Here is a 19,399-nt window from a genome sequence, read left to right as displayed (position 1 = left end):
TTCCTAAGGAAGCATCGGCCAAATAGCCGCTATCTTGTGTTGTTGGTCTGTAGCCCAGCTCTCTTTGTCCTTTATTTTATTTAGCTACAGGAAAATAATTGAAGCGATGAGTCCCCATTCTCCACTCCTATTGCCTTTCTATTTTTTCCCTTTCTTTAAAAAAAAAACCTTTTTGTGAATAAGTAGAAGGCTGCTAGGGCACCTGTCCCTCCAGGGGATAGACAGAAGACTCATTTCAAAGTAGAAACTAATATTGGGCATAAGGGAGAGTGTCCGTTAGCTGTCAGCAGTATTTGTACATTTAAAAATAGTTATAAGATTGCTACAGTCATGTCATGTGTCCTGATGCAGTGCCGGGAAACCTATACACTGTTGCATGACACGCGTAAAAGAAATTCTGTGCAAGAGTTACCTTTAAATGTACTGTTGTGAAGCTTTTTGAATTCTCACTTCTCTCTCACTGAATTGCATGTTGTATCTTACCCTTGTGCAAACAAGGCAGGTTAGCATCACGGGAAGTAAGCAAGAGATGAGAAGCAACATCCTCAAGAGAAGCACACAGGGAATTGGGAGATCTTTGCTTTTTTCTCTCCTTTGCCAAGGACTGCTAGGAAAATTTAAGTATCTAGGTTTTTCTCTTTGTTTAAAACTGAACTAGAATACTGCAAAACATTGTGTACAATACTGTAGAGGTCCGTAAAGCATTGTGAAGTTTAAATACTAATATTTTATTGTAATAAAAACATAAAAATATTACCAGGGTGCAGATTGGTTTGTAAATGCTCTTTCTTCTTCTGTTTAGAAAAGCTGTAAGCTTCTCGTTTGTATGTTAAGACTTCAGTAAGGCTCTTAAGCACGCGTTTGAAATTAAGCATATGCATTAGTCCTTTTCTGAATACACAAAGCTATTAATTAGGGCTTATAGCAAGACTGTTTGATTGTCTAAAGTATGAATAGAATGTGCCGGGGGGGGGGGGAACCCTGCTTTTCAAGCACATATGTATCCTGTTGGTAAAAATTAATAAATAAAAAACCTCCAGTTAGTCATGCACTAGTGTGGCCTTCCATCTCTGAGTCGCCCTCTTCCCTTGCTATGCATAATGCTAAAGTAGGTTATGATCAATACGTTTAGTGCAGTAAGTGAATGTAGTGATCCTAATGAGCCATTTCTTTATAATGATCAGGTTCTCCAGCCCTGCCCAGCAACATGGTATATTTTGGAAGCTCTCAGGATGACGAGGATGAAGAGGAGGAGGAGGAGGAGACAGAGGACACAAAAACAGCCACAAACAATGCTTCATCATCATGCCAGTCAACGCCCAGAAAAGGAAAAACGCATAAACATGTACCAAATGGGCAAGGTAGGTCCTAAATAGCGCTGTTTTGCACTGCTTAGTAGAGAAATTTATGAGCTGAATGTACTTAATCCTTGTCCATCCTTCTGGATCTGAGTGAAAAAAGATACAGGCTATAATGGGAAAATGGAGTGAGATGTAGAGTTAGCATCTTCTGCTTTAACCTGTTTCTCCTAACAATCTGAACTCCGTCTGTGGCAGAACTATAACTGCAGGGCTAGAATTATACACACACGTACACACACGTACACACACATATGTATAGACACACACAGTCACTCTCTCTCTGGCTTTTTTGAGACTGGTGTTTAATCTAGAATGATTTTATTTTATCAGAGTTAAGTATAAGCATTCATAAGTGTTAGCAAAATGTGTGACAGGGGCACACAATTTCTCACGTGCAATATTGATACCACAATTGCAGTAGGTTAAGATACTGCATTCATGTTGTTGATTGAAAGATTTTATGGAAGAAGCTTTTTCAAGTCAGTTATTTCTTTGCAAATCAACAAAAGCTGGATTCATTACACAGTATTTCTGTCACGATGTTCTCATGCTATATTTTGATAAATGAATCCATGTTGCAACATCACCTAGTATAAAATGGAAGACCTAGAAGCCACGCTGAAAATTTTCTGAGCCTGCTATGATGCTCCACTGCCAGTGTCCTGTGTGATGTGGTTCTCTCTCCAGCGAGAGCTCTTGTATCGTAACAACTCTGTGCCCTCTCTGCCTGACATAATTTCAAAATGGAGCCTGTGCTCTCTGTTCCCTTCCTTGGTATTAGTTTACCATGAGAATCATTCCTTCTGGTGGCTGCCCATTCAGCTCTCCTCCTCTTAGTAGGAGGACTGAGAGGAAGGTCTCTCTATAGTGCACTTTTTGAGAGATGGTTGTGACCCGTGCCTGCTTTTTTTTTTGTTCTTTCGTGCTACTTTCTGCTCTGAAGAAGAGATTAATAGATCCCAATTACTTCACTGTGCTGGTCCTTACCTCTGCTTTTCAAAAGGGGAGTTTTCTATAAAGGATGCCCTTGTTACATATACCAAAATTATTTTTCATTACTACACCTGCATCTGTTTTTTATTGCACACCCAAGCTCAGAAACTCTCTTTTTGTGAACCATTTGTGGAGAAGCACAAGGGGACGTTATGCCTAATAGCATTTCAACTGTTAGCTGTGAGCAGGAGCTTTAATACTGTAAAAGCCATGGATCAAAACTTGGCACTTTGGATTGATTTCTAAATAAACCCCCCCAAAATAACAGGCACAAAACTCTACATATGGAAAATGAGATTGCACGTTACTGAACTGCTGCCTTAGAATTTTAAATGTGATATACCATTACAAAAGGAGCCGATGGTGTTCCTTGAGAATGTCCCAGATGGCAGCCACTTTGAAATTAGCTCAAAACCAGAGACACCTGAAATCTTAATTGGGGGTAAATAAAGGCAAACTTAATGAACCATCTAATGGCTTCATAATCTTTATCAATATAGATCAGAGTGAGGATAAATGAAGTTGCTGCTTTAATAGATCTGCAAAAGACCTTTATAAAATACATAGGAGACAATGTGAGATGTTTTGACAAAGGTGATGAAACAGGAATTCCCAGAGAAGGCAGCTTCTTCTTCTTCTTCATAATTGTAATTTTTTTTTTTTTTTAATTAAAATTTCCTTACCCAGGGGTATTCCCATTTTTCAGTGTCTGTTATTTTGGTTGACAGCCAACAGTATTTTTGTTTCCTGTGAATAAAGTAGGTTCTGGTTCATGTGTGTCTGTTTTAAATGAGACCACACACAAAGGCAGGCCAGGGACGGGTGCAGCAAATGAACTTAATCTAGCGTGAGAGTCTATTTTTAATGAATTAAAGTCTTTTGTTTTTAATATACAATGTGGAGTCAAGCACTTTGGACCTGAAAATGTTAAGCATTTGCTATGACATACAACAACAAAGGTTCAGAGCTTGATTAATGTCATTAGACAGTGTCAAATCATTGCTTTCTACTAAATGGGGGCCAGAACAACTTTTCTGGGCGAAGTCATTTGTCAATATCCTCTTCTGATGCCAATATGGGCTATTACTGTTGCACACCAAACTATTTGTTATAACCTAGCCTGTTGGGCCACCTTTTGGACAGCTAACTCAATCAAAAATGCCCAAGTATGAATATGAAGCATGTATAACACGTGGCATAGCTTGCTGCACGAATTGAAGTAATTAGCTCAACTAACTTGTCGCGTTCCAACCTTACTGCTTACATAGATATATTTAAAGCATCAGATTGTTACCTGTGCCTTTTCATCCTCCTTTCTTAGTACTTCTGATGTGCTGCTGTTAAAGAGCAAAGTAAAATGTTTGGCGGAAGAAGTGTTTATCCCCCACATTCACGGGAGTGTGGAAGAGGGATATGTAGCAATGTGCAAGTCCTTCCTTTGTGCAATATCTCAGTGCAGCAGTGATAGTCTTGCGGTTAAACCGTTTTCTAAGATACTGCTCTGGTTGCCACAAGCGAAAATGGTAGAGCCGTGCTCTTAAAAATTGGTTTCATGTCGTTGCCAAACTTCAGCTGGATAGGCCGGGTCTGACATATGTTAAGATGAGTTAGCAGCAGATAAAGGCTTGGGTGTCATTGGTGTTGCTTTGTGCCTTGGTTAGAAACTAGTATAAGTTCTGGGTAGGTATCTCTCATGTCGTCTGGGATGTTCTGCATCTAACTCCTCCCATTATTGTCTTTTTCAGCATGCTTAAACTTACAATGAACAATTCTCACTAAGAGAAAATACTGTCTAAAGACTTTCAGTTTTTGTTTGCAAGAGAACTGTTCTCCTGTAATGTAGAGTAAAACGTGTGAGTGATTCTTGCTTATGGATTAAGGTACGATCTCACAGTACATGTCATAGATTAATTCAGGTCAGAGAAGACCCCAGGAGGTCATCTAGTCTTGCCTCTTCTGCAAAATACCATTGATGACTTTTCTGACAAATTCGCCAATAAAATTGGCAGAGGTTTGTGCTTTTAATTATATATGTCTTTTGAGGAGGGGGAGATTTTAGAAGCTTTCTAAAACTTGATGTGGAATTTTGGTCCTAATCAGAATGATGTTAATTGAGTTAGGATTTATAGTGGGGTTAAAACAGTGAAAGGCCAGAAACTAATCAACTGAATCACTTGGTCTCCATATAGCTACTGACTTCAAAAGGCTATTTCCCCAGCTAAGAAACCATATGAACATTTAGTTGGAATAGAGAAATCCCTCTTGCTGTTTCAGTCAAGGATTTAATCTTTTTAAAGCACGTGGCTCCCTTTTAACTTCAGACCTTCCAAGCAAGTTTGTGGTGAATTTCAAAATTAATGTATGGAAAATTAGGGATGATATGGTGCTGCATGTTGCAGCAGGTAGAGCAGAGGTTCAGAAGACTGTGTTGTAATTGCAGCCCTGTTACTGACCCTTTTGAGTGGGTGTAGGAACCCCGTAATTCTCAGTGTTTAGATCCAGAACACCCAGCCACGGGATGCCTGTGTGCTGCTCAGATGGATATACTTATTTTCCAGCTTGCATTTTGTACGCATCTCAAATGACCATCAGTCTATCTGAGACTATTACACGGCTTTGAACACAAGGAATTCTGTGGAAGAAGCAGGCAGCAGCATTAGCTTAAACAATGTGTTTTTTCTTCAGTGTAGCTTCCAGGTGTGGGGAGAAACTTCTCAACCACAGCCTGGATGACAGGGCATCTTGCCAACACAGAGGAGATGGAGAGACATTGATCTATTAGAAAATTGACCTTATGCAAAGGGAGGAGGGCGTCAGTCATCAGCTGCTGCGAGCTGACGTGCAGGGAAAGCAGGTTCTCTGCAAGCAAGCTGTACTCCGCTTCCCTGGGGGACAGGGAGGTACCAAGTCTAAATTACATCTCCCCACTGCTCGGAGGAAATTCCAAGTTGTAGGTAAGAGGGTAGGCTTAGGTCTCTGTTTCTTTAAAACTAATTCTTTGAATTCCTTACAACTAAATAAATCCTACTTTGATTTCATTCTGTGGCACCATGGAAGGTTTTCTCTGCAGGCTCGTGAAGGAAAATGTTTGCAGGTGCCAAGTGTTTTGTAAGGCAGGCTGGTATTGGGAGCTGTGCAGTTAGGGAGTTGTTGGGTTATCAGTCCCATCACAAGAGCAACAGGGGATAGGCATTACTCTACTTGAAAGGGCTTGTGGACTGGAAAAGGGCCTCAGGAGGAGCAGCATACACAGATACAGTTGCATAGACAACTTTGAAATTGCACACAGCAGGCTACAGTTCCTCTGATAATGGTTGGCTAATTTCCTCAAGATGGATGATTGCAGGATTAGGTATCTCTCACACCAGCACAGCAGTTCAAAGGTGGAGAGAAGTGCACGTATGGGCCAGCATTCCTGGGAATGTCATGTTTGTCTTCGGACGCCTGAGACAGACAATTAAGTTCTAATTTACATTTGGGGAAACGGAGTTGGCCATCATTATTTGTAACCAGACTTCTTCATGAAGGAGAGTCTTGTTTCCTTAGCTGGAGTAAACCAGCTCCAGTGTGTCAGAAAACCGACTGGGTCAGAAACGGTTACTCATCCGGGCTGTGTTTTGTTAACATGGTCAGATAAAAACTGCTCTGCCTTGTGCCTGAAATGAGCAGGGGAGAAAATTGTGTAGACGCCTTTTTTCTTGGGGCTCAAATTTCAAAACAGATCTGGCAGTAGTGCGTAGTAAGCAGGCATTGCTAGAAATATTATACTCTGCTTTAGTGCTGTCTTTCTCGCTTACCAGAAATACAAAAGAATGTTTCGCTTCTCAATTTGCAATGGATAATTTAGTGGAGTAATTTCCTTACATGTGTAGTAACAAAGATGATGCAGGAAAAGATTGTAGATTTTTTTTTTCCCCCTTATTTCAGGATATAGTTCAATGCAGTGTTTTGTACATCTTGGGCTTAAATGGCATATCTTTTACATACATTACCGTTTGAGAGTGTTGTGAGAAAATTCTAATTTGTGATTGCAATTCCTTATTTAGTTTTGGTTTTAACTAAATTTGATATTTGTGGGTGGGTGCATAAGACAGAGTCTCAGGCTCATGCATCTTTTTCAGTGAAATTAATCCTGAAGAGGTAAACATTTAGAAGAAAAATATTTTCTGCATCCAGCTAAAATGCAGAATGAGAAAATTTCAGGCAGAGTGCTACAATGGTTAATGGGTAGGCAATTATTTTGATGATTTACAGCCTTTTGTTGAAATACCATGGAACCAGTAATTGTTGCAATAAACATTTTTGCACATTTAATTTTTCTGCAAAAATATGTAACATGAAAATTACCAGTTTTGCAGTAATTTGCATATTTAAATATGCAAATTAGGCACAACACATTTGGGGATTTGTGGATTTTCAGTAGCTAGATGTATGACCTGTGGAGAAGAATAGGGGAGCTGGAAGTTGCTCAAAAAAATTGAATTGTTATCCTGATGAGAGACTTGTGATAACAGATAGACACTTCTTGTATGGACTCGCTGCTTAGTGAGTGACCCTTTTGATGTTGTTTATGTCGTAATGGTTAGGTGAGAGTAATGAATTTGTGCTAAGACGAGACACTTGGTATTGAATTTTTGCAAACGGTGGCGTGGTGTCTCATACCAATAATGCTCCTCTCAATGGCCCAATATATTCCTGTGCGCGTAGGGTTTTGAGCTGTGTTATTGATAGTGTCAAAAAGAAATTCAGTGTTATCTGCTACGGTTCTCCTGTTTGACTTCTTTTAGCATGCAGCTATGGAAATTTTGTTGCGGAGTTGTACAGTGACAAATTGCATAGCGTTGGGTTAGGACTGGAGAAGTGCGGAAAGCGGTACCGCACGTTTTCATACGATGTTTTGGTGTCCTTTTCTCCTGAAGTACACCTTTGCTGCTGACCCTGAGTAGGTAGATCATGTTGGGTAGATCATCTCCAGAAGACAGCTTCTGTCTCTGGAAATGGTTTATAGAAGTCTGAACATACCCAACACTTAAGGAAAACAATCGGCAGTATTAAAATACTCTGTTTTATGGAAGTAGATCATTGTTTTAGTTCCTCCGGGAGGGGAAAAGAATTATTGCCTGGGTCCTTTAAGGCAGTTTGAGAGCCACATAAATGTTTTCACAGTGACTTAAAACTGAATTAAAGCCAGAGCAAGAATGTTTTTGTACAGTAACGGATACTTAATGCCAGAAAGTTGATTAATATTACATCTCTTCCCAAACATGATCTATGTAACAACATGAGGTTTGCATTGGAATAGCTGGCTCGGGTTCACAATATTGGCAAGGCTCCCTTTTCTCCTTCTAAAAACAAAACTTCTCCCTTTCACTCTTATCTTCCCTCTTTGTTTTGGATAGTTTTATGAATGCACGATCACTTGCTTTACGCGGCAGGAGCTCTGCAACATGTGGCATATGTGCACATGTATGGTCCATGCCTTTCTTCCAGACACTGGCATAAAGCAAAAGGGTTCATACATCAGTACTCGCTGTCCCTGCAACGGACTCCCCCGTTATCTCAAGTATAAAGCATATCTGGTGCAGGAATAATCTCCAGGAGGGCTTGGGAGAGAAAGCTTTGCCCATGGAGTCAGCCGTTGGCTGAACCCAGTCCAGTAATTCTGCTGCTTACACAGTGAAAGCCTGATTATTGAACGTATTATAAATTGGCTTCCGAATGGCTGGTTGGATGTATCCTATAAAATATTTGCGTGCAAATTAATTTGTAGGAATACTTCAGAAAATTGCTGAAAAAATAAATGTTTATAGCTCACTACAGTGTCAATTCCTGTAGTAAATGCTTAGTTAATCTGTAGTAATTGAGCACATCTGTGGCTTTACTTGATCAAAAATTTTTTTAGCCATTATTATAGCTGCACCTAGTACACACACAATTTGCACAGTTTGTATTGCTTTGCATAGGGATTCTTTATCACAGTTTCAAACGAGATACCCCAAAGTCCCTGCATGGGATCCTGGGTGAATATTGGTGCCCAGGGTCCAGTTCCCCCGATGCAGAGCGTGCTGTGATGCATCTGTAGGGATCACGCCTGCCATAAGGTTTTGCTCTGCTGCCATAAATTATATCAGTGGTTTAAAAACCCCCAGTGCTTGTGAGTTTTGAATGTAGTGGTTCAGTTTCTTTGCGTTTGATCATCACTGCTAACCAAGAGACCTGCAAGTATTTCACTCTGGGACTCTTATTGTTTCAGCTTAATAATAATAATAATTGCTTTGGAGGACATGGCATTTTGAGAATGAGCATTCGGATAGATAGATATGGATAAAAGGATATCCATTTATTCTATTTGAAGTGTCTGAACTTCACTTGCACTTTTAATTATTTGTTAGTAGTGCTCTTACCTTCAACTAAAAGCTATTCTGGAAATATAGAGCTGGTTAAGGTAACATAAAATAATCATAATTCAAGACTACAAAAGATTTCTGCTTTAATAATGTGAATTTCACCACTCGTGTTGGTTGGGCTTTTTTTTCTGTCTTTCTGTTTTTTAATGAAATTATTGCTTCAAGGATGAAACCTTTATTGACTACTTCACAAGTAAAAAAAAATAACTGGGAGCAGAACATTGGATATTGCATGTATCAGAGTTATCTCTAGGATGGGAGATTGTAGCTGGGACACACCTATATCTGGGCTTAATAAAGCATAAGGTACACTTTTCTGCTTCTCTGAATGCCTCTGAAGAGCTGGCAGACGTGAAGGAGAATGCAATTTGCTGCATAAGAAGACACAAAAGAATTAGTAATAATTTTATTGTTAAATCAGATTTGGTCTCAGTAATATTTAATGCAGAGTTTTGGTTTGGGGGGGGGTTTATTGTTTTTCTTTCCTTTGAGAAGTGGGTGTTTCTGTCTTATTATCAGTTATTCTTTAACAATGAGATTTCTTGGGGGGGCTTTTTAATCTTTCCTGGTGATTTCATCTTTTCACTGAACTGTCTTACTAGCTGTTAGGGCCAGAGTTTAATCCTGTATTGTACTCTGTAAGTCTAAATAACTGGCTTCTACATTTTTACTCAGATGAGAGCAAAATCATAGTCCAGGGGATTTTCTTTTTCCCCTTGAATGCTTGGCTTGTGGTAGTGTTTTGTAATTAATCAAGTTAACGTTTTGATACTTGTTCACATAATATGTTTGTGAATTTTGCAGAACTTATTATTGCAGGAAGGCTTTTATACCTATCTAGCTGGATATAACAATATTCTAGGTGTTGGAAGAAACAAAACACTGATTTTTATAGAAACTGATACCATCTACTGTTTAACTAGAGACAGCTTGACTAGGACTGTTTTGCATCTACGTCTCTCCCTTTTTATTGTGTTTTCAGGCTTTAAGCTTTTTAAGCTTTTCCTGTGAGACTGAACATTTTTTCTCTCCCATTTCTCTCTTCCCCCTTTCAAGAATCTTACAAATTAAGACAAAAGATAATTACTCAGAGGGTAAAACTGGCAGGGTTCCCACGACACTTAAAATTAATGAGCTGTTGCATATAAAATATACCTTGTCTCATGTTCGCTAGGGATTTTTTTGGTGAACCATAAAAGTGCACAATTTGGCTTTTTGGCTGTGTTTTCTCTTTTAGTAATTTTCAGTTTATGAAGTGGCAACTAAATACAGAAAGCTAATCTCTCTGACTTAACATTTCTGTATGAGCAGATCAGTATACACAATTTGTTCCCTCCGAAGGAGAATATCACTCGCAGTGATGAAATACATATTAACAAAGCTGCCATCGGTTGTTTGTGCCATGTCTTATTAAAAATAAATAGTCATGCTTCGTGTGTCTGTAGCGCCTTCCATCTGATGTGAGAACTCCTTACAAAGGAGGATAAATGTATTGTCGTGAACTCCTCGAGAGGGGTTGGCAATTATTATCAGTTCCATCACTGGAAATGAGACACGGAGGTTACGCGACTTTCACTGAAATCACTGAGAAATCCTTGACTGGCTGGGGCAGCGCCAGTTGCTCCTGAGCTCAGGAGTGACAGAGCCACGGGGGAATTTGCGGTGACTTCGCTGCTGGCGGCTTTTCTCTCTTCTTCTTACTCAATTTATGCAAGAGGGAAGGAAGAGAGGAGGAAAAGCAATTGCAATTTTTTATTTTTTACATAATCTGCTTCAACGCTTACGACCGACTGAATATGAGAAGTGACCTGAATAACAAATTCGTCAATAGCTTGCTGGAGTTTTGGCTTTTGGAGGTGTGGTGGGAAGGTAGATAGCTGGTTGGGAAGGTTTGGAGGTGGGTGTCTACTCAAAAGCAGCTTAGATGCCCCTCTTCTGTCCAGCAGGGTTATTGGTTGTTTATTATCATTACTATTACTGCTACTTCTACCGTAAATACTACAGGACATCTGTAGAGGCATCTAAGCCTCACAATTTAGATAAAAAGGTATGTATCGTAGGTATATCATGTTCAGTGACAAAAGGCGGCTTTCATTTCACAAGAAGACAATAACTTAATTTATTTAGTTAATATTCCCAAACAGATGGTGTGTGTTGTGTGTAATGAATACGATTTTTAGATACTTGTGCTATTAAGTATTTATGAATTTTCTTATTTACATCCCTTCCTAAACCATGGCAAAAAAGGCAGGGGTAAAAACCAAGAGTAGATTAGTAGAGAAGGCAGGAGAGCACTTGCCCTTGTGGGTGTTGGATCACAAGCTTCACAGACCTCTGTCAAGTGCTTCACTGAAGAGGGAGCAGCACTAACATAAATTCACCATGTTTTTGATTAACAAACAAACGAACAGAAAGAGAAATGTGACATGGTTTTTTTTAACCTCAGCTTTTCATGTTCCCTGACAACAAAAGAGCAGTGACTATTCTTAAATAAATTAAGCAGAGGAACAGGAACAAAACTTGCTGAGATAGACTTGTATATGTTTGCATAATATTTACTGTACAAAAAAATACGGTTTGTGTTCTGTGCTTTCTTATCCCATCACTTCAGCAGAAGGCTAGGGTGCTCAGCATAGGTCCCACCATTACTTTATATGACATGTTCCAAAACGGTTTTAGTATTTTCCTTTCTTTGCAGACGTACCTTTTCCTATTTGTAGCTTGTCCGCTATAGGCAAACTGCTGTCAGTTTGGTTCAGCAGTTTGGATATTGATGAAGACAAAACATTCTTTTTCATGGAATGTTTCCTTTCTTTTACATTAATGTAAAAATAAATCCTTTTTCTGTTTGGGTTATGTTTAGAATTCCCTCACTGTAACAGCAAAAAGTTAATTAAAACTGTCATGAATAAAAATCAGACTGATAAGTCTAAATTTAGGTCAATCAAAACAGTAATATACCTTGTATGTTTTAATTTGGATATTGAAGATAATGTGTGTTAACAAGCAAAGGAAATACTTCAGTAAATCTGTTCATATAAAGAAATATGCAAAATAGTGCTTCTATTTCTGTATTAATTTTACTTTAGATATAAGAGGATGCTCAATAAATATCCAACAATGACAGCAGAGAAAGTTGGGTTGTTTTGAATGAAGAGTTTGGTCCTGTGTGGTTTGTTTTTGTGTTTTTTGTTTTTGTTTTTTTTTCCTTAATAGTCAGATTTTCTCTCTTCTCAGTTTTCAATGGGTCCAGCAAATCATCGAAGGAGAAAGAACCTGCTCAGAAACACAAAAGCAAAGAGGCCACACCAGGGAAGGAGAGGAACAGCGAACATAAGGCTGAGAGCCGAAAAGACCAGGCTGCTGCTAATCACCATCCTACTACAAACACTGGCTCCTCTACGAAAGGGCTCACTGCTAACAACCACCACACTCTTCATAGATCGGCTCAGGACTTAAGGAAACAGGTAATGAGTTGTACTCTACTGTGGACACATGGGAAACGCAGATTTTTAAGGTGCTAGCTCTGTTTTCCGCTGCCTGGCACAGAGGGAACATGGTAATCCTTAAAAGGGTGCTCTGGAAACAGCAGGGAGTTAATTTTCAGTGAAAGAGAGAGAAAGAGAGAAAGGAGGAAAAAAGAAAAGTGGTACATACATAGGAAGTCAGTATGATAAAGCATGCTTTACAACCCTGGCTTTATATTATCCAGTGTATACATATGAAAGAGTAAAGTTCACATTGCTATTTATTAAACCTTTCTGACTGGCACTCTTGTTGGCCTCTCTGCTGACAGTGCCAAGGCTGGCAGCACGTGGAAAAATGAACTCCTTTTGTGTACGGCTGGTCTGCTCAGGTTATTTTAGAGGCTTACTGGCGTTGTAGAGAAGCTGATGTTACGCTCAGTGTCTTGTATTGCACGTGGGCAACACAAACCTCGGAGGCTGGGAAAAATGTTTTGCCCGATGCATAAAGAAGGTACTCTGGGATATTGCCTCCTTCACACTGGACATACCAGGTGGGCAGAAATTCAGAGTTCTGTGTTACCTTGTTGAAAACTAGCAAAAAAATCCAGAAAGAGGTTTGTCTCAGCCTGACTTGGATTTGGGTGTGGAAGTTTAGCAGACCAATCGTTCGGTGCTTGTGACTGGCGTTTGGGCAGGATGCGTCTCTATATATTTTTGATGGTTGGATCAAAGGGCTCCTAAAACAGCAACCGTCTAATAAGTTTTTATAAAAGACTTTCAAAATCCCTGGTCAATGTCCTTATTCAGTCTGGGGCTGGGTTAGCAGGGTACCTGCGCTAGGGCAATGCAGTACAGAAAGCTTGCTGCACTTGCGCCTTTTTTTTTTTTTTTTTTTTGCAGTGGTTAATTCTCAACAGGCCAATTGGAGATAGTCTTTATTTGCTGGCATCTAAAGGCTTTTCTTCGAAGTAGGCTGGCCTGGACTTCAGTGGAGCTGGAATTGCCATCTTGTAGGGCCGTCAAGGCCTTAAATGGCACCTCTCAGTCATAGGCTTGGAAATTAAAAATGGCAAAAAGTAAAACAGTGTTTCTCTTGCTGAGGAAATCTTCCATGCCCTGTGCTTCAGTGATGTTTAGCTTCTCCTGAAATGCCTCCACTAGATTTGTATTACCTTCTAAATAACATTTGAGATCCTGAAGACTATCTACAGTATATTTCTCTGTACCGTTGTAAGACTTCCATTCTTTATTCTCCCATTCTTTATTCTCCCACATCAATTTTTGCTTATCTAGTCATCAGCTTGACTGTCTGCCTTCTTTTGCATCCTTTCGGCTTTCTTTTTTGTGATACCAGCATCCTATGGTCCTTGCTGTGACATGCTCTGCCATGAGCTCTTCATGTTGAACAAGTTTCCCAAAATGTAAGGATGCACTTCATACTTAATTATTTTAACTCACTCAAACTCTTGTGTGAAATGCTTTAAAATTGTATCATCAAAGTATGAATGGTTAAAATTCTTGTGAAAGTCAACTGCCATCGCTTGTGAAGGTAGTTCTGAGAAGGGAAAATTCAGGTGTAGAAGAATTTTGTCCATGATCCAGGTGGGTGTTGCTTTGTAGAGTATTAGATGTTTTAAATTGTGCTACGTAAAATAGAGAGAAAGTCTAAAGCCATGCAGTACAACCAACAGTCACACCACACAGACACCTCACAGAGCGTGGTCCTCAAGCTTCAGAAAATAAGGAGGCTGTAAGTTGAGATGATGATTTTTTTTTTTATTTAAAAAGGTTAGGCATTTAAATTTCTTCTGCAACCCACAGTACCATAAGTACTTTCGTACCAATTTTAGTGAAAATGTGGCTGTAATTAATTAAAGGTGTATTATGCATTTTGCCTGACAGAAAGACTTAGCTTTGTACAAAACCTTAGACTTACCAGTTATGTGACATTGCTAAATTTCCTGCCCTTGTCCTGAGTCTTTGTTGACATTTTCAGTATTTTCCAAAAGGAGAGTTGTTTTCCCCGGGTGCCAGCCACATGTTCCTCCTCCTTCCAGTATGTTTTTGCTCCTTGTTCACGTGCATTTACATGGTTTATTTATGTGTGTGTTTTTGTTTTGTTCAGTCTTACAGAAAATAAAGGCAGAACACTAGAAATTACCCAAGATTTTCTTTTTTCCTCTCATTCTTTCTTTCCTTTTCTGGTGTGCACTTGCACTTGTCACGTGTTCCCTCTCTCTCTTTCTTCCTCCCTTGCTATCTTCCCAAATCCCCTACTTCAAAGGGGTTGTGGGCAAAGGAAATGTAGTTCAATGGGGCCCTCTCTCGGCCTCATGTGGTAATTTAGCTCCGCAAAACTCGTACCAACACAGAAGTATTTTTATGAATGAATTTGAGATCAGTTGTATAACTTGAATTTGTTTGGGACCAAACCTGTTGTTGGTATTGCTAATGTTGCTGTTATTACTGTGGTTGTTATCCAACGAGTTGTTTGTTGGCGTGTGTGTGTGTGTGTGTGTGTCTGGAGGATGGATCCTAGATGCTATGCAGAGGTGTGTATGTAGGCCAGTTCAAATCCAACAAACAAATCGCTGCAAGACTATGTGCTGGTCCCATTTGCTTTTTAGAAGACAACAAAATTTAAAATCTATCATACCGTCTTTTACTGCAAGGCAGGTGTTCAGTAAAGTGGAGAAAAGAGTGATCTGAAGACAAATATATTGTCAGCAAAACTGAGAAGATAGGTGAAAAGCAAAGATAATATTATTCATATCCCTAGTTTCACCTTTAGCTCAAGACTTTGAGTCATGTAAGGCTAATGTCAATCACTTCGTTACTATTTGAATTAAATTGACTTCTTTCTTATGCGCTCAGTGTAAGCACTGCCTCGGGATGGAGCTGTGGCATAGACCCCCATTTGGTGAACCTGCGCACCTGGCAGTGTGGCCAATTTTTTAGGCTGACTCTGTGTGTGTATGTTTGGTTTGGGGGGAGACATATCAACAGTAGAAAGGTAAGAAAATGCCTACCAAAATTTCATGTTTCTTTGGGTTCCAATCGTCTCATGGGTCCTCAGAGACAAGTACAGACCAGGAATGTGTAGGTGATGACTGACCAGCCAGAATTTCACATTTGTCAGTGTGAAATCCTGTATCCACCTGTTGCTTTGATGGTGGGCTATGACCACATTTTTTGTTCCACTTGTTTCCATCTGGAAGACGTTTGTTGCAGCCTATTCCCATTTGAAGCGTGGTCTGTTCTGGTCTATATAGTACTGCTGTATCTTAAACATGATGCTATCCTCTCTGAAAACACTCAAGATACCTGTGAGCATTTGGGGAGGGAAGAGGGAGAAGCATTTGAAAACCATCGTGTTGTGTCTGCTCTAGAAAGATGATGGTCCTGAGGAAGTTTTCAGCAGTGTTTCTTCCTTGTGGGGTCTCCTTAATTAGCAACCAGAAAGAAATAAGTGAATTCCTTATGGTATTCTCAAAGCCAAGTGTTCTCTACTTCAAGACCTGTTCGTTGTTGGAATAACTTCACGAAGTTTGAATAAAAACTCAAAATAATGTGCTTATAATCTAGGATTGGAGGTTAGATAGCCGAAGCTTATGTACCTGTTCAGTTCAAGATTTGACCCTGAGAGATCTAAGCTGTCGTTGTGTGGAGGTATTCTAACAACTCTAAAGAATTGTGATAAATTGCTGTTTTCTTAATGAATTCAGTTTTCCAGAGTTTTGTATCTTGGCAGTTTTAATTCTGGCCTAAAGCTGATGGTGCTGATGGCGTGTTTTCCTTTGAAGAGGAGGAGCTGTGAGGATCTTGCCTTTCTCCATGAGCACTTTCTCCATGACTGCGTTTTGTTCTCAGGCCCTGTGTCATCACCCCTTGCTGAAGGAGTGCCCTGGACGGCCCTTCAGTCTTCTGGTCACTTCTTCAAAAAAAAAATTCATAGGAAGGCTGGAGTGACAAGGTACTTCCATACAGCCTGACTGCTCACCCTGAGGTGTTGTCTTGACTGTACCTAACAGCACAGTAATACAGCTATGGCCTCTTTGAAACCTTCTGGAAAACCTCCCGTAGAGGAGACTCCACAACATCCATTGACAGCTTCTTCTAGCATTCTCCTTTTCTACCAATGAGAAAATTTTCCTAGTTGTGCCTCAGATCATCATTGTAGACAATTAAAGTGTTTTTTCTCCCGTTTTTCCCAGTGAACATGGAAAGAGCATTTACTGTCTCTTTTCAGAGGAGCTCCTTATGCATTGGAAGACTGTTACAGAGTTGTCCCAGAGTCATCTCTTTCAGACTAAGTAAGCCCAGCTCCCTTGGCTTTTGAGTAAAGATCATATTTTCCAAGTACCTGAGCACTTTGTGCTCTTTTGGACTTGCTCCACTGTCTAAATTTTTCTTGCAGTATGGGCCCAATGCTGGGTCCAGCTCTGCATAGGAAAGCCTGTGCTCCCGTCCCTTGCTTTCGTCATTCTTAATAGTAGGTCTCAGAAAGTGATTTGCGTGCTTTGTACTACTGTCGCGTCTTGCAGCTCATTGTGGTCCCCAAATGTTATTCCTCTCCTACACGTCTTTGATTTGTCCTTCCTAAAAATAGTACTTCCTCTTATTGTAGAAATGCTCTGAAATAAGTTCTTCAAGATTGGCTTTGATTTTGACCTTGTCTCCAGAGTGCTTACAGCCCCTTCCAGGTGTGTGTCAGTGGCAAATTTTACGATAATACAAGTTACTGACGGAAGTACATGGTAGAACCAAGGCCAAGACAGGTCCCTGAAGAAAGTCACCTGAAATGCCCCCCCAGAATGGCAGTGAACTATGACAACGATAACTTCTCTTGAGGATGACTTTATTTAATCCCTTGTGAAGCCACTTTAGAGTAATTATATCTAGGACATGTGTCAGGAGCTTGTTTGATGGAACATCATGTGGGACAGTGACTGGAGCCCTACTGAAGCGGAGGTGCTTCTTTACCTGCTCAGCCAGGTGTCTGTCAGAAGATGATTAAATTAGCTTGATGCTATTTTGGCAAAACTATGGATGGGGTTTTTTTGTTTTGTTTTTATTTTTTTTGTTGTTTTTAACATTATCGTATTATCGTTTGTGTGTTTACAAATTAACTGTCTGATGATTTGTTCCAGAATGATTCTAGGGTTTAAAGTTAGGTAGACTCTGCCTGCCCTCAACTTATTTCCAGGAGCCGTGACCTAAGTCATCTAGGTACACTTTAGCTTGCTGGGGTTGCCTTCCTAGCTCTTTTGCTGAAATTGGTTATGTTATGTATCTGGTAAGTATTCAGTCAGTGGTACTTTTGGTGAAGGCTAATGCAAAAGAAGCACAAACACTTTAGCCAAACTGTTGCATTTGTTTTTCTTCCTTGTGTGGCGGTTGATGTCTGCTGTTCTTTGTTGTCATTATATTTTTAAGGTATTTATAAAATTTTTTCTGTTTCATTTTATGTCCCTTACTAACTGAAGTTTCTTTAGCTCCTTGGCCTTTCTGATTTTACCCATGCATGTGTTTGCTGTTCGTATATAGTTGCCCTTAGTCACCTAATTGTGTTTCCACTTTTTACTGTGATTCTTTTCTAATTTTCCAGTCATTAGAGAACTTGTGAACAGGCATAATGACCTGTGCGTTGTGCCCTTCCTCTGAGTGGGAATTGCTTTGGTTTGGTTTTTTTCAGGTTTGGTTTGTTTTGGTTTTTGTTGGGTTTTTTTGTTTGTGGGGTTTTTGGGGGTTTTGGTTTGTTTGTTTGTTTTTTTTAAGTCTGTTGTCCTTTCTCTTAGAATTGAAAACTGTTGTCACATCTTAGAGTTGAAAACTCATTTCATGATCACTGTCACCCAGATTACCTTCCCCTCCCAGTTCTCAATCAATTCTTCTCTATTAGTCTAGATGAAATCTGTAATCAATGTTCCTGGCTATTTATAAAGCCAGTGATGTTCAACTCTTGTTCTGACTGCTGCAGGCAGGAGGCAAGGTCTCAGCAGCTCTCTACCCATGTCTGTTTTGTGGCATGAAAAAGCGCTGTAAAAGTCAAACCCAGGCTTCCATTTCAAAGGCAGAGTACTGCCTAAATTTCAAGGGAAGTTGCTAAATGCATTTCTGTTAGCAAGTGTTTGCTTTCCAGATGATACCTCATACGTCTTTGGAAAACTCAAGGTAAAAACTCACGTCATCAGTTAACTGGATTTTCCCTTAAGTGTTTCTACCTTGGAACACAGGAAGGACAAGAATATGGATGGATTTTAGAAGGGCATTACTCCTGCTCCAACTTCTGGAGCACAGAGGAGAAAATGCACACAGTAAGTGTGTGTATACACGTACGCATGTGTGTGTATGCAGAATCCCCAGGTTCCAGTTCTTCATCCGCAAGTCATTTAATACAAGACCATAGCATGACCTTTTCAGTCTCTATTTGATCCCTGTTTTGTAACATTTTATCCCTACTTTGGAAGTGACTACAATTCTTGCATTTGTTTGAGAGAAGCTGCCATGCTTACTAATTTGGCAAGTATTTTGAAATCCCACAGGGAAGTATTATAATGTTGCAGGAATGGTGTTACTCACCTGAGCACTGAGGAGGGGTGATTGTACTGTATGCTTTCACTTTGAGCACTTTTATCAATATGTTCCTGATTTTTGGATATGTTTTTCTGCATTCACAGTGGTTTAAGGAGGTGAGAAGACAATGTTTAAACTTGTTTAAATATTGAAATTTGTTTGTGTTTTAAACTTGAAATTCATTTTCTTAGTAGTGGGGCTTAGCTTTGGCAGTGCTGAGCCGTCACAATTCCCTTCGTAGCTGAGGGTTGCTTTCAGTGCTTAACACTATTTTATAGTTAAAATATAAATTTTAGTTTCATAGTCTAACAGAAAGCAGTGGAATCCAGCAATTTGAAGTTGCAGTGTCATATTAGTGATGAATATGATGTAATAAAATGTATGTCAGCAAAACTGCCCAGATAACAAACTTTTAAAAAATGCATTGAACTACTGTATTCATTTTTATTTCAAATAATGACTTCAGCAACAAGATGCCTCCCAAGATTTAATATGTATGACAGACTGGATCCTTCATGGCCATCCTGATCTGTTGGGTGCATAATGTGTTCAATATCTCTTTTTATATGTATGTATGTATGTATAGACAGGTGGT

At 39.6% G+C, this 19,399-nt stretch overlaps 1 protein-coding gene across 12 annotated transcripts in view; it reads left to right on the top strand.

Moving 5' to 3' along the window:
• JARID2 (jumonji and AT-rich interaction domain containing 2) overlaps positions 1–19,399 on the top strand; it is a 227,696-nt gene that overhangs the window by 174,946 nt on the left and 33,351 nt on the right. For all 12 annotated transcript variants that reach the window (XR_012672497.1, XM_075142767.1, XM_075142759.1 and 9 more), the window contains 2 exons: positions 1,185–1,361; positions 11,999–12,228. Coding sequence is in view for 11 of the 12 variants with exons in the window: in XM_075142759.1 (XP_074998860.1) it covers positions 1,185–1,361; positions 11,999–12,228 (407 nt within the window). In the remaining variant the exon portion in view is untranslated. The remainder of the gene's footprint in view (positions 1–1,184; positions 1,362–11,998; positions 12,229–19,399) is intronic.

The sequence above is a fragment of the Calonectris borealis genome, chromosome 2 (assembly GCF_964195595.1).
Source record: "Calonectris borealis chromosome 2, bCalBor7.hap1.2, whole genome shotgun sequence".
NCBI classification, from domain to species: Eukaryota; Metazoa; Chordata; class Aves; order Procellariiformes; family Procellariidae; genus Calonectris; species Calonectris borealis.
The sequence above is the reverse complement of the archived record's forward strand: the minus strand, read 5'-3'. Positions and strand labels throughout refer to the sequence as shown.